The sequence below is a fragment of the Etheostoma spectabile genome, chromosome 22 (assembly GCF_008692095.1).
Source record: "Etheostoma spectabile isolate EspeVRDwgs_2016 chromosome 22, UIUC_Espe_1.0, whole genome shotgun sequence".
Taxonomy (NCBI): Eukaryota; Metazoa; Chordata; class Actinopteri; order Perciformes; family Percidae; genus Etheostoma; species Etheostoma spectabile.
The window spans coordinates 16478734-16501914 of record NC_045754.1 but is presented as its reverse complement, the minus strand read 5'-3'; the positions used below and the strand labels follow the sequence as shown (position 1 = coordinate 16501914).

General features: G+C 39.2%; 2 protein-coding genes across 4 annotated transcripts in view; one reads left to right on the top strand and one right to left on the bottom strand.

The window, feature by feature from the left end:
• Positions 1–173: 173 nt before the first annotated feature.
• nup58 (nucleoporin 58) lies at positions 174–16242 on the bottom strand. 3 transcript variants are annotated; one of them, XM_032503749.1, is made up of 14 exons: positions 15821–16242; positions 15006–15169; positions 14853–14885; positions 14479–14757; positions 13942–14110; positions 13411–13476; positions 12132–12306; positions 11583–11662; positions 11370–11488; positions 10772–10854; positions 9219–9420; positions 3943–4026; positions 2707–2805; positions 174–1856 (listed from the first exon to the last, which is right to left on the bottom strand). In XM_032503749.1, exons 1-14 carry the CDS (start codon positions 15898–15900, stop codon positions 1687–1689), a joined length of 1803 nt encoding a protein of 600 aa, XP_032359640.1. In that variant the 5' UTR covers positions 15901–16242; the 3' UTR covers positions 174–1686. The 3 variants fall into 3 exon arrangements, with proteins under 3 accessions (XP_032359640.1, XP_032359641.1, XP_032359642.1); XM_032503750.1 differs by lacking the exon at positions 3943–4026; XM_032503751.1 differs by lacking the exons at positions 2707–2805; positions 3943–4026.
• A 777-nt stretch (positions 16243–17019) lies between these two features.
• mtmr6 (myotubularin related protein 6) overlaps positions 17020–23181 on the top strand; it is a 14085-nt gene continuing 7923 nt past the window's right edge. The window contains exons 1-4 of the mRNA XM_032503747.1: positions 17020–17244; positions 19792–19923; positions 22212–22374; positions 22478–22635. Coding sequence (XP_032359638.1) covers positions 17221–17244; positions 19792–19923; positions 22212–22374; positions 22478–22635 — 477 coding nt within the window. The 5' untranslated portion in view covers positions 17020–17220. The remainder of the gene's footprint in view (positions 17245–19791; positions 19924–22211; positions 22375–22477; positions 22636–23181) is intronic.

Here is a 23181-nt window from a genome sequence, read left to right as displayed (position 1 = left end):
ACAAAGCGTTTCAAAAAGGTTAATTGATTGTGCTATTTCCAGGAAAATGTAATGGATACAGGGCCTGCTGTGAAAATGTTAAAATACAGTAAACAGTATCTTCATCATAGACTGTATAAAACTAGATCTTCATTGTCAATTAAAGTTACAACTGTCCCAAATGACATACACCATTCTGTGTCAACACACATATTTATTGAAGTGATGCCATAGCAAAACATCATATTGAAGATTTTATTATTAAACAGCTTCTTAAAAATACAGGTTAACACAGACTGTGATTAGAAAATAATAGTACAACTATCAGTATTTGGTAACGGAAAAGACATGGACAATTTAAAAAAAAGCAGAATATCACCTCTACCACCCCCGACACTCAAAATAAGTCAGAAACTATGATAGACCACAGAAACAAATCCATACTCGTGCAATAGGCACACATGCACATTCACACATCGCTTTAAGGTCATATACACTGGCAAGTGCAAATTTATTTGAGCACATGTATAAGATGCGTAGGTAGAATCTGCTTTTGAAATCCCTTTCAGATTCAACTTAACATTTAATGGGAGCCATGTAACACAAACAGAACAGCATTTCCTCTCTCAAGCTCTTACATTGGGGCAAACTAGATATAGGTATTAAACAATGATAAGGATGGACTGTAGCAAAAACAACACAGGTTATGTGGACTATCCCATGGTCCTAGTCCACTTTTACCCCTCCCGAATGTCCTCTCTTTCTCCACTTGGTACAAAAATAAAACTGTGCTTTCCCCAAAAACCCACCCTGGACACTCTCCTGTGCCTATAAAACTATCTAGGATCAGATAATATTCCCCATTGACATCTTCAGGCAGGGATTACACTGTTCCAGACCAACAATTACCTTACAAGCTTATTTCCCTTTACCTTATATCTTACCCTTCCCTGGACGAGACTTTGGCCAAGTCATCATTTGACAGGCGTTCAAGTGCAGTTATGCAATTGACAGAGTTTGTGTAAAACTATGGAACTCACTGCTCTGTCCACCTCAAAGCACAAAAAACACATAGATCTTGCAAAATGTTCAGACAAAAGCAATTCCTCACAGATAAAGATTTGTAAGTGACACGGCTCTGTCAATGGCTGGCATTCCCAAAAGCATTACAGCGCTACAGATTAGAGCAGTGTGCAAGCAGCATTTTGGAGTCAATGCAAATGGGAAAACTTATGTTTGAAATTTTACAAAACACTTCTAACCTTTTCACACAGTCAACCGTCTACTACTGAGTATTAATAAGACCAACATAATATAATTGAATTGTTTAAGCTAAAAGGATAACTTTTTACGTAGGAACATTTCGGTATCAACCGACAGGTCTTACTGGAATCAAATTAAATGGCATCAACTCAGTGGACGATACACACCAATGTATGATGGAAAGATAATGCTTGTTGGTTAATGGGATTTGCTTTTTCTCAAAGTTCATTGAGTATATACCTTCATGTGATTTTAAAGGGGTGATCCTGTGTTGCTGTTTATGGTGGATTCAATCCCAGCCTTGAGGTGTTCCTCAGATTTACTTTTTCTTTGTCTTATAGTTGGATAACAATTATCATAGCACTTTATGCTTTTGGGAGACCAGGTCTTGCCCGCTACAAACTCCAAGCTTTTCCGTCACAGGGTTCTGGTTTTTCCTTGGTTCTATCTCTTGCCCCGTTTATTACCAGCAGGAGGTTTCTTGAGCTGGAGAAGGGGTGCTGCGCCGAAGCCTGCAGCAGCTGGGTTAGACACGCCAAAGGTCAGGCCCGCCGAGGGGTTTATGCCAGGGTTACTACTGAAGTTAAAGCCTGTGCTGCTGCTGCTACCAAAACCTAGAAAAGCAAGAGACAGGGGACGCGGGACAAAAAAAGAAAGAGGAAAACATAAGAAATGTTAGAGAAAACAAAAGTGGTGGAGCAAATGAAGGATTAAAATTAAGGATGTCCACATGAAATACACATTCCAGCATTTGCTAAATTGTGAACAGATTTTGTAGTCTGGCTATCACCAGACCAAGCCAAGCTCAATAGATTTGAGATTGAGCATTGGTCTGAGGAGTCTGCTCTGTCTTTTCTCTGCACAAGAGGCGTGACCAACGGGCATAGTTCAAATGACTCTGTACTCAAGTGGATAGTCCTTCAACCAATCAGACCAACGATCCGGGTGACGTAGAAGCGACAGTGGCACCAACGGGTTGCTGCGCTTCGGTGGCGTTTGGTGGCCTGCTATGTTGAATGTAAACAAGAAGCTGCTTGGTTTATTCTCTATCGTCATCATGTTAAACACACTAATAGCGCAGCAGGTAGATTTAGCCAGTTTGTGATTGGTTCCCGCAAAATTGTGGAATGAAGCATGAGAATTAAACTTGCAGGTTTCCAGACCGAGCTGCAGGGCAAAATCAAATCGCCGGCAGAGTGGCCAGGGTGTACCCAGTCTACAGATTTTGTCCTTGTTGTGAAACCCCAAATCTCCAAACTGTTAAGTAATAACAGTAGAGAGGGAACCAGATAAAACGTATTATACAGTAGTATCTGCATAATGTGCAACAGAAAGCTTGACCAACTGCTTCTGGTGACATCTGCACAGAGAAATATCTAAATTACAAACACAAGCTAACTCAGATTCTAGTTGTACTGTAATTTTGGGGGGTGGGGTGTGAAAGGGGTATACAGTATTATGTACCTGCACTCAGACTGCCTCCTGTGGGCTTACTGGTGGAGGAGAAGGCAAAAGAAGACCCCCCAGTCCCCACCCCACCAAATCCTGGCCCACCACCAAAACCTGTGGGAGAGAGTGACATGGAAGTCAGTTTGGGCTAAGCACACAGCCTACACTAGAAATGAAAACAAGGAGCAGTGGCTCAGGAGTACACACAGGCAGGCATTGGCAAAGAGAATTAAGTAATTATGCGTCAAATCAGATTGACCTATTAGATAAAAAACCTTATGTAAATGCTATCTGAAACCAAAGAAATAAAAGGCAACAAATTGCAACCTTGGCTCACCATACTTACCATTATGGTGGGTATGATAAGCCAATCTGGATCTGTTGTATATTGCCGTGCCCCTACAACATGTCATGTCTCTAGAAGTTATATTTTTGAAGATATTGGGTATATGGGTGTGAAAATGACAAAATTCCCAGGGGCAAAAAAACTATGGTGTCAAACTATATCTACATAGTTTAAACTATCATAAATGTAAACAAAAAACCTGTATTTGATTTGACACAGAATGACCCATATGCAAAACAAATGTCACAACCTAATCAATAGAGCACTGCCTAGAGTTTAACTTCTGACTGGAGACTGCAGATCAAAACAGTACTTGTAGTAGACTTCATTGCAAAGCAAGGGCCAAAGGGAGAAAAACGTCATGAGAAAGATTTTACCAAACACACCAACAACAAGAGAACACACCAACTTGGTGTGCGTTCAGACCACTTGCTCCCACACCGCCGAGTTACTTTTAACTGGCATTTGTGGCCAAGTGGATTTGCCGGTTGACAGCCAAAGGTATTTTAGCTACATGCAGAACATTATCTTAGTATAACGTACTGCTTAGTTTTGGCCAAATGTCTCCTCACTAAGGAAAACAATCATCCAACTTGTCACGTCAAAGATACAGTGAATGCTCAGTTTTCTTGTGGTGTGAACGCACTTGACCTCTTGTGCAAGAAAGAACATGAGAAAATACATTGCCAAGCTTTAACTGCACCACTCTCTCACACATACACACTGCCTACCAATACTTTCATACAGACAACAAAGAACAAACAAAACAAAAGCCAGAAGACATTAGGGGAAGGGTACTCTGTGTAAGGGAAGGGTAAAACAAAAGGAAATATTAATTTTATTAATTATATATATATATATATATATATATATATATATAGAAATATAAAAGGCAGAGGTAATACCTCCAAGGGTAGAAGAGCCCAAGCTAGTGCCCACTGCCAAGGCAAAGGGGTTTCCGTACCCTGCCCCCAAGGGTGCCTGGGTCCCTAAGGCACAGAGAGAGAGAGCATATGCTTTACTCCTCTGAATGCGTGTGTGGTTGTAATTATGTCTGTCTATCTCCTTTGACAAAAAAAAAACAAAAAAAAAGTTGGTAAGAACATTCACCATGACAAGGACATGTGCGTTATGGGATTTGCACTATCACATAAAATTGACTCCCTTTTCACATTGAAAATACTTTTTTTTTTTATATATCAAAAAGCTTAAAAGATATCACAAGCATGTAGGTTTTAAATAAACTTGTTTTTAAATGCATCCATAATAAAAAAGATTACATAAGAGTAATCTAACATTGTGGTTGTGTTTGTCAGGACATCACAAGATTGCAGCAGCTAAGTAACTAAGTCTATAATACCCTCACGTGGTGCTTTAATATAAATACTACAGTGCAACTGAAGAATTTGAAAATGCACCATGCTTTTACAAATGCAGTGTATATACAAAAGGTTTACACTATAACATAAGACATAGTAGTTGCTGACAAACTTGGGGGATGCTGCTAGTTCTTTCACTCAGAAACTTGTCTTTTTTAATGCAATTTTTTCTTTTGCGTAATCAAATTTTGTAAGGCTTCCAATTAGTCTGCACTGTTAATACAACTTCAGTCGAAAAGAAACAAGGACAAAAGTTTCTTTGTTTAAAAATGGATTTATTGTCAATTTAATATGCAATTTCACTTACATAAAACACAAACAAACAAAGTTTATAACAGAATTGATTGTTAATTGCTAACTGCTACTGCATTTGACAAGTTTCCAAGTTTGCAAGATTTCTGAGAGTGAATGAACTAGCATACGGCAAAAAATGCATCACACAATTATCGAATAAAGCTTAAAAGGCACACCATATTATATATTAAATATACTGTATCAGCAGGCATTGGTTATATACGTTTTAAACACATTCATCTACAAGTAAAAGCACTCGAGATTTAGATAAATGTGAATTTGGCATCTACGGCTGCCTCAGTGTAAACTGATCAAGATAAAGGAAAGTCAGTGATATGTTACAGTTTGCCTGTCCAACTCAATGTGGTCAAGTTTTGTGGTTTGTGGACACTTTTCACCAGCCAAATTGTTGGCTGGTGAAAAAGCTGCACCTTGGATGAATCTACACATGATTACAAGCTACGAACACACTTTGTCCGATCAAGTCTGATAAGAGATTCAATCCCCACCCCCACCCCCCAAACAACCTGCCATAGTAGTACCTCCCGGAAACCGCATACAGAAATGCCACTACAAAAAAAGCATAATGTAAGCATATGAGAAACGGTCAAAAGGAAATGATTAAGAGAGAATAAGAACATTCAAAAACAGTCAACAGCCAACAAAAGAGCTGTGATTTTCTGGATTTTAACCAATCGGGCTGGTTTAACAGAACTGCTGTGCTGATGCTCAACATCACACAGGAAAAATAAGATACCATACAAACCATTCTGAATCTTTGAGTTTCAGAATAACTCATGTCGAGTTGAGCATTGTAGGCAAATTGTGGCGCTAGTATTGTTGCACCCCCCCCCCAAAAAAACAAAACAAAATTTGTTCACATTTTAATTCCTTCATTAAAAAATAAAAAGGGATTACTCCTGCTGTTGTAATACCTTTCAAGAAAATACAGCGGTCAGCATTTGCATACATATAACTGACAGATACTGAGAAGATACCAAACACACAGGAACACGGTGGCTAAATACCAACTATCACCACTTATGTTCAAACAGCTTTGACAGACCAATAATTATTATATAATTTAATAGTCATTTTTGTGCCAAGTATGCCTGCAGAGATGTGGAAGACAATATGTTAAGGTGTATGCTAAATTACAAAAAAAGTCTGGACAACTTGGAAATCTAGCTAACAGAACTGCTCAGCCCCAAAACTGTATTTCAATCCTACAAAAAGTTTAGAGTTGTTTAACAGAGGACTGGAATGTCCAAAGCAGCAGTTTCTCTATTAACACGCAGCGGCTCCATCAAGACAGAATCCACCAGGGTGGGTTCAGCCGAGCACCACTGTAACCAGCAGCAATATCCAGCACAGGCTGGAGACCGAACTGACCAGTTGATATCAGAACACATTAAATTAGTTCAATAGATTACATTAAATCACTTGTCTTCAATCTTTTGAGTGCCAAAATGCTATGCTCTCAACAGTATCTCTAATCTATCTATCCTTTCATCATAAAATTGTGAGAAATAACACTAATAAAGAGACACTATACAATCTGACCACACTGATCTGTCTGTTTTGTTTGGCACTAATGTATCCTGCTGGTACTGAAGGACCAGTGTGAGCAGCAAAAATCATTCTTCTCTAAGCAACTACCAAACAAACTAGACTCAAGCTAACAAGAAAGTAGATTTTCTACACAAGTTTTTCAAGAAAACTTACTAGGTCCATACAAAGTACCAACACCTTGGATAAAATACCTGAAATTACGTGTTAACACTACTTTTACTCTACTTTTGCATTCAGTTGAAGTGAATGTGAGATGACCTGTCCCCGTTATGTTGACAGTAGCCCTTAGGTGAAATAGCTTAAACCAAGGAACAGCAGTACGGACTCACAGCCACACCAACCAAATCCAGTATTGAACAGAGAATAAATGCAGACTAGTTTTGCCACTGTTGAATATCCTATTTGCAAATGAATCTTCAAAATAAATGTAGTCTCTTTGTTCTCAACACTTGATTGTGTACAAACTGAACACACTGGTTCATCATTAAGTGACAAAGACTGGGGCTATTTCAGCAAGATACGCACTTCCACTTTAAGACAGTAAGTGCAGTAATGGAAAGATAATCTTAGTTTAAATGAACAATTAAGGTAATTAAATAACTTCTATTTTCAGTCCTGAGTCTTATGGCACCTTTCACCTTACGTCTATTGAGGCACACATCTGATTAAGCTTTTGGCCAAAAACAATCAACCCAACGCTGACAAGTATGTGGGTCTAACAAGAATCTGCCTGAAGTAAGCGCCTGGCTAGTGTTATAAGGGCTGTGAAACTGGCCACCTGCAACTATGCCGTTCCAATTACAGACTAAGTTAAACAAAAAAATATATATATATGGAAATAAATAGGTAAATAAATAGTGAAGAGACCAAGACAACCACTTCTGAGTAGGCTTATTCTATGAAATGAATGAGTAAAAGTCTACTAAATAACCACTAATTGGAAAGAGGGATGGGAACTTTGCTGAATATTATCATTCACATTAAAATAAAAAAATGCAATCTTGTAACCTAGTACCCAACTCTGGGGTTACCAGACTTGCAAAGCTATACCTTATAATAAATAATTTACAAATAATATAAACAAATGATCAAACAAAATGATCAGGAATTGATTTGGCTTTATATGAAATAATGGAAAGCAACACACAAATCTTCAGCAGGCACCAAGGTCGTGTGCAACTACACATGGATTTGACCTACTGTGGCAACAGGGCTTGATTATGAAGGGCTTTTATCTGCAAATTAGGGTTAGGAAATGGATTGTAAAACATTCCTTTTCCTACTTGGCACATACTTTAAAAAGGCTAGATGCTTATTCAAAATAGCTACTGCATGTCCTGCTAAGCGACCTAAGGTATTTGAATGTTCCAATATTCTAACACTGAAAAATAAGCCACATTGATTGTCTGGGTAACAATTGGTGACGAGTACATCTGATGACAGATCTGCTGATTTTTCTGGAAAAGGAGGCAGCAGAAATTTGCAAATGAAGCCAGACTTGAGCTGAAGGTTCTACGATTTGCCATGTGAGAATTTTCAAACAATGCTGCCCAACCCCATCCAATTAAAATATTGCTTTTAAACTTTGGATTTATGTCTTTACTACAATATGAAAGAAAGAAAAACACAGCAGAAACATGCCAATATAAAAGTAGCTTAGTTTGTTTGTTCCTAATAAGTGAGTGCCCTGATTTGCCAATAAAATGGCCTACAAAACAAAGCCTACAAAAATGGCTGAACATTTGTTTAACACCTCTGAGATGTGGCAACAACCATCATGGACACTAGTCTTAATACACCATTGACGCCAATCTGTGTTTGTGTCAATGGTAGAACAACCTTTAGAAATATTTAAGATTTTACTTGTAGAATATGGAAAGAATTTCACAAGTGGTATATTGGTTAACATTTAAGGAATATAACATTTTTTAAATAGAACTTTCTTTTTTTGAATACAAGTTGATTTAGGCCTTATTTAGAGTGCGGTTGCCTTAAAATGGGCTGTAGCCTAAACTGGGCCTACTATCGGAAAGACCCTAAACAAGAGAAGCTCCATGTGTCAATAAACAATGGTGATACAATCTTTTTAGAAGTTGTTCTTTAAAATGTTCAACATTCCTGAATTTTTAGTGAAGTGAAAAATGAATTGGAGCTACCCTACATCGAAGAGACTCCTTAACAGTTGGACTGAAAAGAGTAGGAGCTACATTATAATACATTAATACTTGATACTTATACTTGACCACCAAGACACAATCTTATAATAAAAAAAAGAACTCTGAATAACAATAATAATAGTAATTCAAAGCATGTTTGCCAAGTAATTCCACAGCAAGTGTCCAATGCTTCTAACCCCATCACATAACATTCACTGAGTAGGCTCATTTCAAGCATCCATTAAATAAAAAAACAGAGTCCTAACTCGTATGAAATGTACAAGCTCTAATAATAACTTCAAGATTCAAGTGAGTAAAATTGAGATAGCTGGACTCTCTCACATTACAACATTTCTTCAATGTCGGCCTCATGTACCTGCTCTAACATAGGGCACGGAGAGTAATTAGGTGAAGTAGGTTATTGTATACCTAGTATTACTTAAGTGTTTGTATGACATTCTGTATGACAAGATGGTAAGGCAGCACAAAGGTTTCCTTTCGGAGTTTAGCAACAGATTTCTTATCTCTGCCTTTCCCAGTCTCTCTTTAGCCGTTCTTTCTTTAGAGAAAGTACAGACAATAGCTTGGCACCAGCTAAGGCTTTTTGTTTTTATTACTTCAAATCATCCTCTCCTTCTCCTATTGACCTTTCCACTCCCACGATTGCCTCATTTTAAAAAAGGTACTTATCCTGTCCTCTCCAAAACATTTCTCTCCCTCCTTTATTTATTTTAAAGGTGAGAAGAGGAAAAACTTTCTAGAACTTGTAGGCAGTCAGACCTGGAGTAGGCTGTTGTTGCTGGGTCAACGTGGCTGCCATGGCAACCGCTGCAGCGTTGGGCACACTGGAGAATGGGGCAGGCCCAGTTGTGACTCGCGGCGTACTCTGCCACTTCCTGTTAGATACCCGTTTGGACTCAAAGACGTCCGTTGAGTCTTCCAGGAAAGACCGACGGTAGGAAAGGTACTGGTGCTTCAAGATCTATGATATCAGACGCATACAAAGGGAAAGACAAAGAAAGGAATGGAATTAACATATTGTTCACACATCGTATTTACAATTTGTTTAGAATCTGGACAATGTGGGCATCATTTTTAAGTTTTAACATATGAAATTATTACACTATTATTATATATATGTTTAATAAATGCTGATCACAGAGCCTTGTGTTGGGTTCACATTGGCCGATAGTTGTGTGTTGAATTATTTGCGCGAGTTTGATCGCAAGGTCATTGGGCTTACTTACGCCAGTGCAGAGCTGTATTCACCAACATTTCTTTCCGTCATAAGCCACGGGATAAATAACCACTATTGCGGCTTTCTATCAGATACGTCACAAAATCGTGTCTGGATTCATAACATATCTGAAGGAGCACACTGCTGAATTTTTACCGCCTTCAGTGTGTCCCACATAAACTAGTAAATCAAAAGGTGTATTAACTAACTATTGAAACAAATGACTACAAAATTAGCAAATAACTTAAAAAGAAAAAACTAAACAAACTAGAAGATGATACAGATGAAGTCTAGCTCATGATGTGCTTTGTCAATTAAATCTGGTTGGTTTGTCACAATTTTTTTGGTTCAGCAGATAAAATACCCTGATTACCCTGAGCCCAAATGTTGTATTAACAACTTAACCTTAAAAAAGTCCAATATAAAAATATGTTTACTGTAATAAATCTAAAAATGATCCCAATGAGTCATCAGCTAATAAGGAAGTATGCTAAGTTGAAATACTATCTTTTCTGACAGCCAGTATTTTCTCCTTTTGACATTTCCATTTCATGTTGGAATGTCTGTTTGTGTTTTAGCCTGTGTGTTATCAACTGCCCAATTTGACAGCCAGGCCGAGCTGCCAGATATACCTGTGAACATGTAAACCCAGTGCGCTACAGATGTAACATTAGTACAACCATGAATGCAGCAAACAAACAAAGGGGATCAACGGAGATAGATTCTACTCGACCTAAAAGAAACCTGGCCTGAGTGACCAGAGACGTAACAAACCCCAAGTAAATATTGGAGATGTATTTGAAAGATGGAGACCGCTTAGAGCCCGAAAGGACGCCGAGTTGGATAATTTCCTCCTGAACAGGTAAACATTAGCTTCAGGCGAATTTATCACGCCTACAAGGAACGGGCATTTGATGTCATTTCAACATTTGTGTTTACTCACATTGAATTATATGGCTAGAGTAACATTTTTGTGTGTGTAACGCAGCGAGTGTGAACACACCATTAAACAATAAACACATTTTCAAAACAATGTTTTGAAAGTTGATAAGAATATTTAATAATTGTCAAACAAAGCTGAAAGCAAAGAACTGACCTTGACATTCTCATTAACAGACTGGAGCTGGGCAGCCAGCGCAACAAACGTCTGGTACAACTTCTGCATGGCCAATGTCAGGTCTGGAAACAAAAACATACACAAAATCATAACCTGACAACAAATTTGAGGTGAGTTAAAAAAAAAAGTTGACGGTAGGGCTGTATGATTATGGCCAAAACGATAAATCACAATTATTCAGGGATTAGGGACAACATATTTGTTTACACTTGTTACACTGCTTTCATTTCAATGCAGTGCTCCAGTCCTGCTAATGTAATAAGTAGGTCTGGACCCCAAAAAACATACTATTCTGACATTTGATAGATGGGTAGGTATTCAGGTTTCAATTTTAGTATTTTGCCATTCTTTTCTTCTTCTTCTAATAATCTAGAATACGTAGAAATCTCTTTAAATAAACTGAAATGACTAAACAGATCAGTAATTTGCGGTTTGTCACTGTGAGCAACATTTTTCACGTTCCACAGTCATCAGCTTTAATGTTAATAGAAAATATATTAATTGATACATGGAGATGACAAGACACATTTACCTACTTTCCTGGGTTGTGTTGAAAGTCAGACAAATACCCTCTTACCCTGAGGAGTGATGTGGGTGCCACTGCTCTGCGTTGTCAGGTGGTTCTCCAGTTCTTCTATCTGCTGGCGGTACTGCTGCAACTGCACCTCAAACTGCTCTACCAGGCCACGGAAATAACTACACACAGAAAATGTACACATATTTCCATCTTTGTCCACTGCTACTGCACATCTCCTTTTAAATTACTTGTCACACGTGGTGGCTTACTTACTCTGATGGAGCAGTGTTCTCATGCTGAAGTCCAGGGGGAGTCTTTTGTGTACGCAGTGCTATGTCAGCATTTTTCAGCTCCTTGAGAAAAAGGAAAAGGGGGAAGAAAAAAAAGACTGATTTTTAATATTATTCTATATACTGTATATATTCCTTCAGGATGCCATCTTTTTTTGGAGAATATTTTCAGAAACAATACAGTCAGAAATCTAGACAATTCTGTCCCTCCCCATTTAAAGTCCCATTTGCAAGAGCTAAATTGATCTATAGCTAGACCTTAGAGAAAAATACCACTTATCCATCTTGGTATAGAACTGGGACATTTTATTGTGAATTATATATGTAGTTTGTGATTAAAATGGACAACAGTAGGTACATATAATCTGTTGCTATGTGTATTTCTTGACTTAATTAAGGAAGTGTTGATTGTAATGCATGCTCATACTGACAATGGATCTATGACTATATAGAAAGTGTGCATCAGGACCAAAAGTTGAGCTAACACATAACTTCACACTTAGGTTTTTGTACGTAGATGTACTGTTTTTACCTGCGCTGTCTCCAGCTTTAGCTTGTCGATGGCCAGGGCTTGGCGCTGCAGACCGCTGGCACTGACAGAGAGGAGCTGTTTGAGGCTCTTGATGTCATCTTGGACTTTGGAAATGGCCTTAGATGACATCCTGCTGATGTCTTCCTGAACCTGTTTCTGGTCTTTCACAAATTTTCTATAAAAAATAAGAAAGAAAAAGGGAAATAACTAAACGAAAAATGTTTTACAGCAATACATTGTCAATGGACGGGTACCAGTACTAATTGTTTTGCATTTTAATTCCACCGCCGCCAGAAAGGGGCTTTTGGGGGTGCTGTAACTACCACTAGGATTCTGATAGCACCCCCAAGGAACTGCTGTGGTTTATTAATTAAAACTATTTTTGTTAATGTGTTAATAATACTATAATAAAGATTTAAACATTATATATTAATAAAAAAACGATTATTTTTAGAATAAAAGCATGAAGCAAAAACGGGATACTGTTCAACCAATGTGTGCAGCACATTTCAAACTTTTGACCTTACTGCCGCATAACATATTCACAGAGTAGAAAAAGAGCAAGAGAATATTTGGAGCCGTTAGAATTAGCAAAGTGAGTGTAATGTTAGTAATGGGACTTTTTTTTTTTCACCGGAACGTCAAAGTGTGAAGACTTCATCAAAAAAACTGTAAATGAGACAGAGATATGGGGAACCGGTCATCACCGGGACAAAGAAAAGTGGCCGGAGGAAGATGACCTGACCAAGGCCGTGATTGCTGCTGAGGATGCCTAAAGTTACACGGATGTAAATGACATTAGACCAGGGGATCGCACAGCAAGGCCATTGTGGGTGAGGACTTATCTATAGAGGTCTACGCAATGTCAAGGAAAACTAAATTTCAGAGCACCCTCACTGAAACGTCAAGCAACCACATAGCACCAGCAAAACAATAATCTCTGATGCAGCCAATTTGCAGGCTTTTTGGCTCCCTGACGCTGAAGTAATCCTTAGATATTGAAATTGGGTATTGAATGACACAGCATTTTTCGATCCGTGCCTAAAAGGTAGTGAATTTGGTACCCAACATTACCCCCTAACATTGCCACACTCCACCTACTAAGTAGAAGTCATAGCTTTATGACTCATTTGGAACAATAACAACTGATAAAACGGGTTAACATTTGCATCTTCAAACAAATATGACACAATTCTACCAAGCAATGTGTTCAGGCTTGTGACCTAATGGTCACTGAATCAAATCCTGTGACAATATATACACATACAAATACACTTACTGGAAATTCTCGACATCCTGACAAATAACTGGGGGCAGGTTCTCGTCTTTCAGAGCTTTACTGTCCCTGAGAGAGAAAAAGAGTGTTTTTCATCATTACAACAAACTGAATAGCACATGCGGATCAGGTATAGGGCTGCAACTAACGATTATTCAAAGTCTATTAATCTGTTGATAATTTTCTCGATTAAATTGATTAGTTGTTTGGTCTAGAAAATGTCAAAATGGTGAAAAATGTGGATCAGTGTTTCCTAAAAGCCCAAGATGACATCTTCAAATGTCTTGTTTTGTCTTAAAAAAATTACTCAAACCAACTAATTGATTATTAAAATAGTTGTCAATTTAAAAGTTGACAACTAATCAATTAATCGTTGCAACTCTAATAAGGTACACATGAACAGGGTACAAAGCCACAGAATGCCTCTCAGTAAACAGTTATATACACTATTTTACATTATAGCATGTACAGGTCTGGACAGTTCTTGGATTTCAAATTAGTGGAGAACGATGCATACTGGTCAGCAGGACTTACTGTGCGTTGGCTCCAGATGAAGTGTCGCTCTTACTCTCAGAGGAAGTACTGAAGTCGACTCCACCCAGGCCAATACTGGGGGCAGGGGCCGCTGATACTGCTGTGGAGGCAGCTAACAGAGAACCCAACGTTAACCCGCCGCCTAGTCCAAGAGTGGTCTGACCCAAACCTGCAACACAAAGTAAAAATATGGGTTATAACCCTACGCAAAATTGTAAAGATTGAGAACTACTTCTGAAATTGTCCTGTGTTGAGTCACAATCAAAACCACTGCAGCTGTTACAATTTAAAACACTAATTTCCTCATTGAAAATTACTTGTCATAGCGCTGTGTAAAGGTCACCATTACATTGCTCTCCCACTGACCTAAACTACAAAAAAAAAAACAATTGTGATTAGTTCATTTAGAGAAATTACAAAATTTTATTGACTTTGCATAACATTCTTGCTTTTATATAAAATCATATGTTTTGCCACTATGCTGTGCTCTCAGCCCCATGTCCGAACACAAACTCAGGTTGCTTGTGTGCATCTCACCTGCAGACAAAGTGTTGGCGAAGAGACTCCCGCCCAGTGATGGACCTGTTGAGGTTGCAGCTGTGGTGGTTGTTGTGCCACCAAGACCAAGGCTGAAGCCTGCCGATGCAGGCTGCTGTGGAGCCATGGATGTCAGGACAGAGCCAAATGATAAACCTGCTCCTGCAGGGGCTGATGAGGAAATGGAAGTAGTGGTGAGGGAGAAGGGTGTTGCTGAGGCGGTGGGCTTGTTAAAGGCCAAGCTGAAGCCAGTGGACGCAGCTGTAGTAGATGGGGCACCTGAAAATGTATATGTAGAAATCAAGGTTATTACCTATTATATTTACTTTCCAAGACTTTACTTAAAAATAAATAAAACATTAACACAAGCATACCTAATGTAAGGCCTGCAGTGGGAGCCGCAGCGCCTAAAAGAGAACATCACAACACAAGACAAGGTATAAGCCTATGGCTGCAGCTGGCAGACACAGAAATTTATTTCACTATTTGCCGTGGGGTTTGTTTTTTAATATGTATGACATTATTACTTGAGGCAGGTGTGTTGAAAGAAAAACCTCCAGTTGGTTTCTGAGCAAAGAGACTTCCTCCGAGACCAAGAGATGGGGTGGTACTGGTGGAGGTGGCAAGGCTTGCGGCTGCTGTACCCAGAGCAGTCCCGATAGAGAAGCCTCCAGCATTGGCCACAGGTGCACTAATGAGGCCAAAAGCAGTAAATTCAGTTACATAACAGCCCTTTCAAGATACCACAGGCAAGTGGCAAACTAGGGATAATCTGTCATCGTCAGTTTTTCAACGTTTTTTTTTTTTTTTTTTTTTAATAATAGAATTTGGTAGAACTACTTAACAGAAATATAATAGAAAAAAATGTAAGGACATGCCCCCAACTCTTAACGTTACACGTTTACTTGTTACATGTCCAGACAACAGATTATCAGGACAACTCGCAGAGTTAAATTCCGTGGATCAACGTAACAGTTGTCACAGTTCCTTCTGCTGAGTATGTCACGCCATATTTGCTTTGCTTTTCAAGACTAGCTACAAGTAACGTTAATTACACAACATACAGAACGTAATTTAAAATACTCATTAACACATGCTCTCGTTAGCTAGCTAGATTGTTAGCGTTAACGTTACACAAACAATACTCGCTCACACATTAACGTTAGCTAGTGGTCTTCGCTAATATATGTTGCGTTACCTTTAACGATCTCATAAGGTTGGCATACTCAGGTAATGTTAGAAAAGCATGCACGTTTTGACACCTACTAACTTCATGTTAACTATGCTAACGTTAGCTAGCCAAGTCGGCTATTTGAAATATGTCCTTCGCTAGCTACGTTACCTGGTTGCTGCCCCAAATGCGAATCCTCCACCAGTGTTGGTAGAACCAAGAGTCCCTGATCCAAAGTTAAAGCCAGACATGTTGCCTTAAGAGGCAAACATTTAACACTAACTGGCGATTTGGACTTTAGCCAGTTATTAAAACACTCAGCTAGCAACCCAGCATCCCGGTTAATGCACGCTAGCTAGCTAGCTTTGTAAGACACCCGCGTGAGGGCCAAATTCGCGGTTTTGCCTTTCCTTAAAAATACAAAAATTTCAACTTTTCCAAATACGTTAAATCCGGAGCTCTTTGGCTGTTTCGCACTTCTACCTTTTTTTTTTAGATTTGTAAAGCTGTCAAATATCGCAGGATTAATTATCGCATGGTGTTTTCCTATTCCCCGCCTGGTATTCCCGTGTCGCACTACTGTTGCATTTTGGGTAATTTGTTTAACTACATTTCCCGCTATCGCTGTTTTTGTTCTCGCGTGATGCCTCCTATGGATGCCTCACACTTTCGGACGTTGATTCCGGTCTTGCTTTCAAAATAAAATACGCCAATTGAGCCTAGATACTTCGGCCAGGCAGACTGACATAACATTATGTATTTGCAAACTATTTTAACCTATATACTAGTGAACCCATCCCAATTCACACTCTTTGACACACACATTTTTGGTCAATTCTTGCCACTTGTCATTTTCTGCATTAACCTTACTTGTTCCATTGTACTATATTTGTGAATCATTTTTCTTTTACATATTGTTTTTTTTGTAATTTATCTCTGTTTTGTTTTACACTGCAATCTATCTTCACTAGATGTATAATGCAAATATATCATTACTTACATTGTTATGTTTGGCAGAAAAAATGCGTTTACAATTTGTCATACTACTTACTTTAAATGTTACCTTTCTGCAGTAACCATAGTGCTATTGAGCTACTTTTGTAAAAAAAAAAAAAAAAATTATACTGGCCAATACCTGCCATAGTGTAGATTTTACCCTATGATCATACATCATCTGAATAACCACAGGCAAAGTGGGCAAATGTCCTATATCCTATAATAACGTATTATAAATTAAAATAACATACAACATTGCATATTAGGCAAATTTTTAATACATAGCCTACACAATTTACAAATAGTGGGATAAATTTGTGACCCATTTTATCTTACATAAATACCGACATGAAGCCGTGCTTTTACTTTGAAAAGTGCAACGTGAAGTGTTTGCCAGGATCTTTACACGGATGGAGGAGTAAAATAATTGACAATAAATATATATCGTATGTCTCCGACAAAGTTCAGGCGGTTTGTGCAGCAGTCTGAGCCAACAAATTATCAATGATACAGTTATATCCGGAAGGCGTCGTGTGAAGCTTTGCAGTCGCTGACAGCTGTTTCGACTCGGTAAAATGGAGCATATCCGAACGCCAAAGGTAGCTAACATTTCTAGCTAATTGCAAATGGATGGGGTACATTCAGCAGTACGGCGTGTGTTGTGGGGGTTTCTGGAATGCCCGAGTATGGTTACGTTTACCAAATGTAAATTTGTAGAATAATGTTTGTGAATCTAATAGCATGATGACTAAAGCAGGTGTCGACAGCAGCTTGGACTGTCAGACGTGACAAGCATCAATGAGCTATTTGTTTTTCCGTTCAGCAAATAACGTTAGCTGGGCTTCCTCTTTGCAATGTTACTACATGCACGCCCTATTATTGACTAGCTAAGTTCACATTACACTATCAGCCAGACGGTGTGTCCAGTGTGATAGAACACCACAAGAGAGACCAAGCTATGTTCAAGCATAATGACACATCAGTGTAGTCTGATAGTGTTTGTAAGTGTTCACACCCAGGATGATCACTGGACTGGGAGTCTTTTTTTAGACATAGTCCCACCTGTTCATTATCTGGACAGTTCTCCTAAACCATGGATTGGGGTTTGCTAGACCATGGAGTCTTTTTGACTGGCACAGTCATTTACTTGACTCACAAATCACTCCCTGAGTGTGCACCAGCCAGGTAAAACATTCTCAAACAAGCAAGAACTGAAGATCACTGAAGTGCAGGCCTTGCAGAACAGCAATAGAACAGATACAAAGTGTCTGATGTATATGGGTTAGATACTTAAAACATTGAGTGACTGTAAATGATTAGCAACCGGATATTAAATATGCTGAATTTAATTGTATGATAAATGATCAAATTATGTTTTGTCCCATCTTTAGCTTTACCTTTTATTCGGATCCCCTGTAGCAGCTAACAATGTAACAGCTACTCTAAAAGTTGTATTGAAAGGGCTACAGTACAGTGCTACAATACACTGTTAACACAGTATGGGACTAATACCTTCAGATTAAAGCACATTATGCTCATAATCAGTGTTTACTTCAAATCCAGAATGCTGGAATACAAAGGCACGGCAAAAATATGTGTCACTGACCAAATACTAATAGGTTACAACAATAACAACTCAAAAGCATCCTACATAAGCCTCTGTAGCTCACAGTTTGGAACATAATTTAGGCCCACACCCAATCTTATGTTCCTATGTGTAATTGTAAGGGTGTGTATGTTGAAAGGTGCGCTTTCTTCATCATGTTAGGAAACATTGTGACCTAATTTTCGAGGCTCAAGGATAGTAATACATTACAGCCAAGTGAACACAATTCTTTGGGAACATAATGGAATGAGTGTATGCTTGTGGATGGGATTGCTTGCAGACTGGGTGTGGCCCTACTGTCTTAAGTCTTATCAGCTGTTTGCTTGAATAAAACAGACGGGAAGGTGAATATTGTATTGTAAGTACTTTGAAGCATAGCTTAGGTTGCATTGTTATATGAACATTTGTCATTATCTATCTTACAAGACTTACTCATTCATTCACTCAACCACACACCTGACTTTCAGTAGGCCTACCTATCTGCTAACAAGTCTGTCTATATGACAGAGCTGTGTCCTGCTGGTTGCTGGGAGACAGAGATAGGCTTAATTACGTCTTCATATCTGAGAACCACAGGAAAACGGAAACAAAGGAGAGGATGTCTGAGTCAACCGCTAATATGACTAATCATGTATGTGGACTGTTTGCTGTTGTCAACAGCATACTTAATGTTTTTACAGTAAGGAGAAGTCTTATTCTAAAGGATTTCAGTGCTAGAAAGGGATTTGTTACACATTACACAAAGTCCATCAACATCATTTTCACTAAGTTTTTTAGTATACAGTACATCCCCGTCATGTTGTGAAATATCTTATGAAGGCCTGTTATGTGTATTTGGTAATTCTGGGAAAAGTGTAAAATGTATGTATTAATGGAAAAACATGTATCCTTGACTGGAGGTTTTCTACCAATCCTTATTTAATGGACTAATGAATCGGCACTCAGACCACCAATGCTATTAAACCCTGTTTATTATAGTTAGTGGACCATAACCATCTTCCTGTGTGAAAATGTGTTACTTGAGTAAATGTTCTACTGAGATCATCTACATTATGGGTGTTTGGTATTTATGTGCGTGGAAGAGTTGGGTCCACTGCAGGGCTACACGTCAGCATTACATGAGAAAACATTTTGAACAAAAGGGAAAATGGAGAAATACATAGTTGCGTTTGACTTGCGGCGCTACCAGTTGGTCAAAAACTAATTTAACAATCAGATGATTCATGCGCACTTACATTTGTTACATTGTTCATTCAAACCGCACATATCCAGAAATCATTTGGGACTCATTATAATGGACCTGGCAGCTGAACGGTAGGCCAGGTGGTCAGGATTAGGTGGTGTGCCAGCTGGAGCCAGTGCAGAGTGCCACTTACATTTATTTTGTGACAAGTGTCATTCCTGTTAACAATAGCCTGTCTTTCTTCTTTTTAGTATATACTATACATAACTTTACACCCAGCTGAAGATGTTTACAAGAACCCTGAACTGCTGATTGATGATGTTTTCACTGGTACGTGTGTGTTGTGTGTGTTTGCAGGTGGATCAGGTGCGATTGTTGGATCGTTTCAGCAACAAGTCCACAAATGGCACACTGTACCTCACAGCTACACATCTCATCTTTGTGGAGAGCAGCTCTAACAACTCAACATCTGCTGCACAGGAGATCTGGGTGAGTAGTTTAGGTGGTGACTGCATTCTGCCGATACGACAGGTGTCATTCACAGTCCATTTTCTTCCCCAGTATGTTATACACGGTTGTAACTGCAGTAAAGTTAGGCTAACCATGCTGAGTGTTGTATAGTTAGGTTAGGTGTAGAATAGAGGACTTTTCACAGTGGAGACAGTTTATCCTGTGGCTTCTGCTCCATGTGCCCCACATTCTTCACCTGATAGTGCCAATTTGCTACATTAATTACTGTGAGTAAATTGAGGTTGCTCATTTGACAAAAGATATGTATGTTTAGCCTATTACTTCACTTTTATTAGTCTGCAATATATAATGTATGCGCTCCACACTGGAAGGAGGTATGCAGTGAAACGTTGCCAGTAGCGTCTCGCAAAATCATTGATGCTGATGTCAGAAAATCACATATTTTTTACAAAATTTGCAGCCAGTCTTGAAAAGAGACATCAGCGTGACCACCACAAGGAAGTCTGCAATCTGATGTGAGTGAGTGCGTGTGTGTCTGTGCATTGGTGGTGTGTTGGGCAAAAGGAGAGAATATGCAAGCTTGTGTGTGGTAAGAGGAAGTAGGTTAGAGGTTCAAAATCCTCATTATATAGAAGCAAGGTATCCGGTTGGGCTTTTGTGTGTGTATGTGAAGTGTGTGTGTTTTCTGCCTTTACCTGAAAGAGGATTACTGTTGAAGCACTGTGAGAACTGGGTTATCTATGTCCAGGTGCAACTGTAGGGAGGGCATCCTGAAGGGATTTGTTGATGGTCGCCTTTTTTAATGTTACAGTGGCAGCAAAATGGCATGTGTTGGGGTATGCATGGAAGAAATACTGTCATTTTTGCATCCTGTTATGTGATGGAGTGAAAGTGGCACTCTGTGTTTAGATGGCCTGTACTGTGAAAAGATTAGCGTGGTTTAAAATGCTTTGTGCAGCACATTCTGGGCCATGACCTCCAACCCTCCCTAACATCCTTCCTGCTTTAAATGCTGAGAAAAGGGAACATTTAGACTTGTTTTGGTCCAGGTGCACTGTGCAGCATGCAGGGTTGTCTTTTACTGGGCCCAGAGTGTTTGTTGGTGCATTTAGTCCTGTGTGTGTGCGCATGTTCCAGTGTGCTGTATCTGTGTGCATTTGTGGAGGCATTTTAGGATCAGTCTGTTGGTCAGAGAGATGAGAGTATGTTAGAATAGCATTGTGCCTCATAAAATATTTAACAGTTGAGTTACTGTCTGTCTCAACAGCTGGTAAGATCAGCATATACTTTGTGTGTGTGTGTTTGTGTGTGTGTGTGTGTGTCTGTGTGTGTCTGTGTGTGTCTGTGTCTCTGTTTCTCTGTGTCTCTGGTCATTACCAATGCTGATGAATATGCAGCTTAATGATCTCCCATGGTTGGAATCCCTGCGGAATTCAAACTGCCCTCATTGAATATGGTGATGTGTTGCTCTTGGCCTGCTTGCCCTTTGTACTTTCTACATACATTAAAACAGTTTATGACAAAGGGGTAATGTGGAGCAGATGGCAAGCTTTTTGCAACTTTCTTCTGTTTAAATGACCTGTTTTTTTTTTTAAGATTTGTTTTTTGGGCATTTCTCCCTTTAATTGATTGGACAGCTATGAAATGAGGGAGAGAGGGGGGGAAGACATGCGGGAAATCATCACAGGTCGGACTCTAACCGTGCACCCTCCGCGTTGAGGCATAAACCTGTATATACGTGCGCCTGCTCTACCAACTGAGCTATCCTGGCCACTCTTTCTATAATCTGAATTATTCTGACAAAGATCTGTGAAGCCCACAACAGCAAACAACGTTCAAATGCTACAGTAGGCGTGAAGGCTTCCTCTAGTGAACACTGTTTACAAAGATTTTGAACATGCTGTCAGATTCTCTTCATCAGTCCTAAAGACAGATGTTGTTGTGCAGGATTTGTAAGTGTGCCTTTTTTAAATTTTAAAATGACTTACTCAGGCTCTGCTTTGCTCTGCTTTGTAACAACGTAGTATTGTTTGAGGTTACTAGATTGAACACATTAAAGGGTTGCATTAATTAATAATCTTGACACAGCATTTTTTTGTGTAGGCTATACATTAAGTTTACCATAGTGCAGGAAGTTATGAGAGGAAGGAAAAGGGTACCTCGCATACTATGGCTCTTTAGCAGTATACTCCAGAATTATTATAATTTTTTTTCTTTCTTTCAACATAATTAAGTCAATGTAAATAACTCTGAACATCATCAACTCTATCTCTCTCTCGCTCCTTTACTTCTCCCCTCCTGTGCAGATTTTGCACCACCATATAGCGTCTGTGGAGAAGCTCGCCCTGACCACCACAGGCTGTCCTCTGGTCATCCAGTGTCGCAACTTCAGGGTGGTTCATTTTGTGGTACAGAGAGAGAGAGATTGCCACGACATTTACAGCTCGCTGCTGCGTCTTCTACAGCCTGGTGGGTTTCAGTGTGTCCGTCTGAGATGTGTGTTTTTATCTGTCCATATTTGTCTGCATTTTGGTAAGGTTTGGATTCACTAATTTTCTTCTCCTTTGTTCAGTGTCCTATGAGGAGCTATATGCGTTCTCATACAACCCCAAACAGAACGACCAACAGAGAGAGGAAGGATGGCAAATCATTGACCTCGGGGCGGAGTTTGAGAGGATGGGTGTTCCCTGCGACCAATGGCAGCTCACGAATGTCAACAGAAACTACAAGGTAGATAGTTGGCTGTATCTTGTAAACCATACGTTTTGGTTATCTGAAGTGCCAAATTGAGAACACTGTTGTAATAGTTTCCTATTTTCTGTGTTGATTAAAAAAAGAGCAACAAGTACATCTTATTTCCACTGCATGGGTTGGCTCGATTCAAGTCACTTTTGGTACTAGGACCTTTTCTCTGTTTAGTTTTCCGCTGCAGATATTACCCCCAGTCTTGTCAAATACCATAGAAATACCAGGTACTATCCACAACCTCTGCTAATGAAAAACCAAAAAAGAGCAAGTTAAGATGGGTATATCCGTGCTGCACTAAGCAGTGGAAATGAAGCAATAGACTCTGCAGTCCTGGTACCACTCCCAGCCAAGATGTAGTCAAATCTGCCGCAAGCCAGACAAATACGCCTTTTTTATTAGCCTCCTCAATCAGGACAAAATGGCTAAACACCACAGATCATGTCAAGAGTTTTGGAAACTGGAAGAATATATTGTCCATGTTCAGAAAGTGATGAAATAAAACTTGGAGTAAAAGAGTAAAAAAAAAAA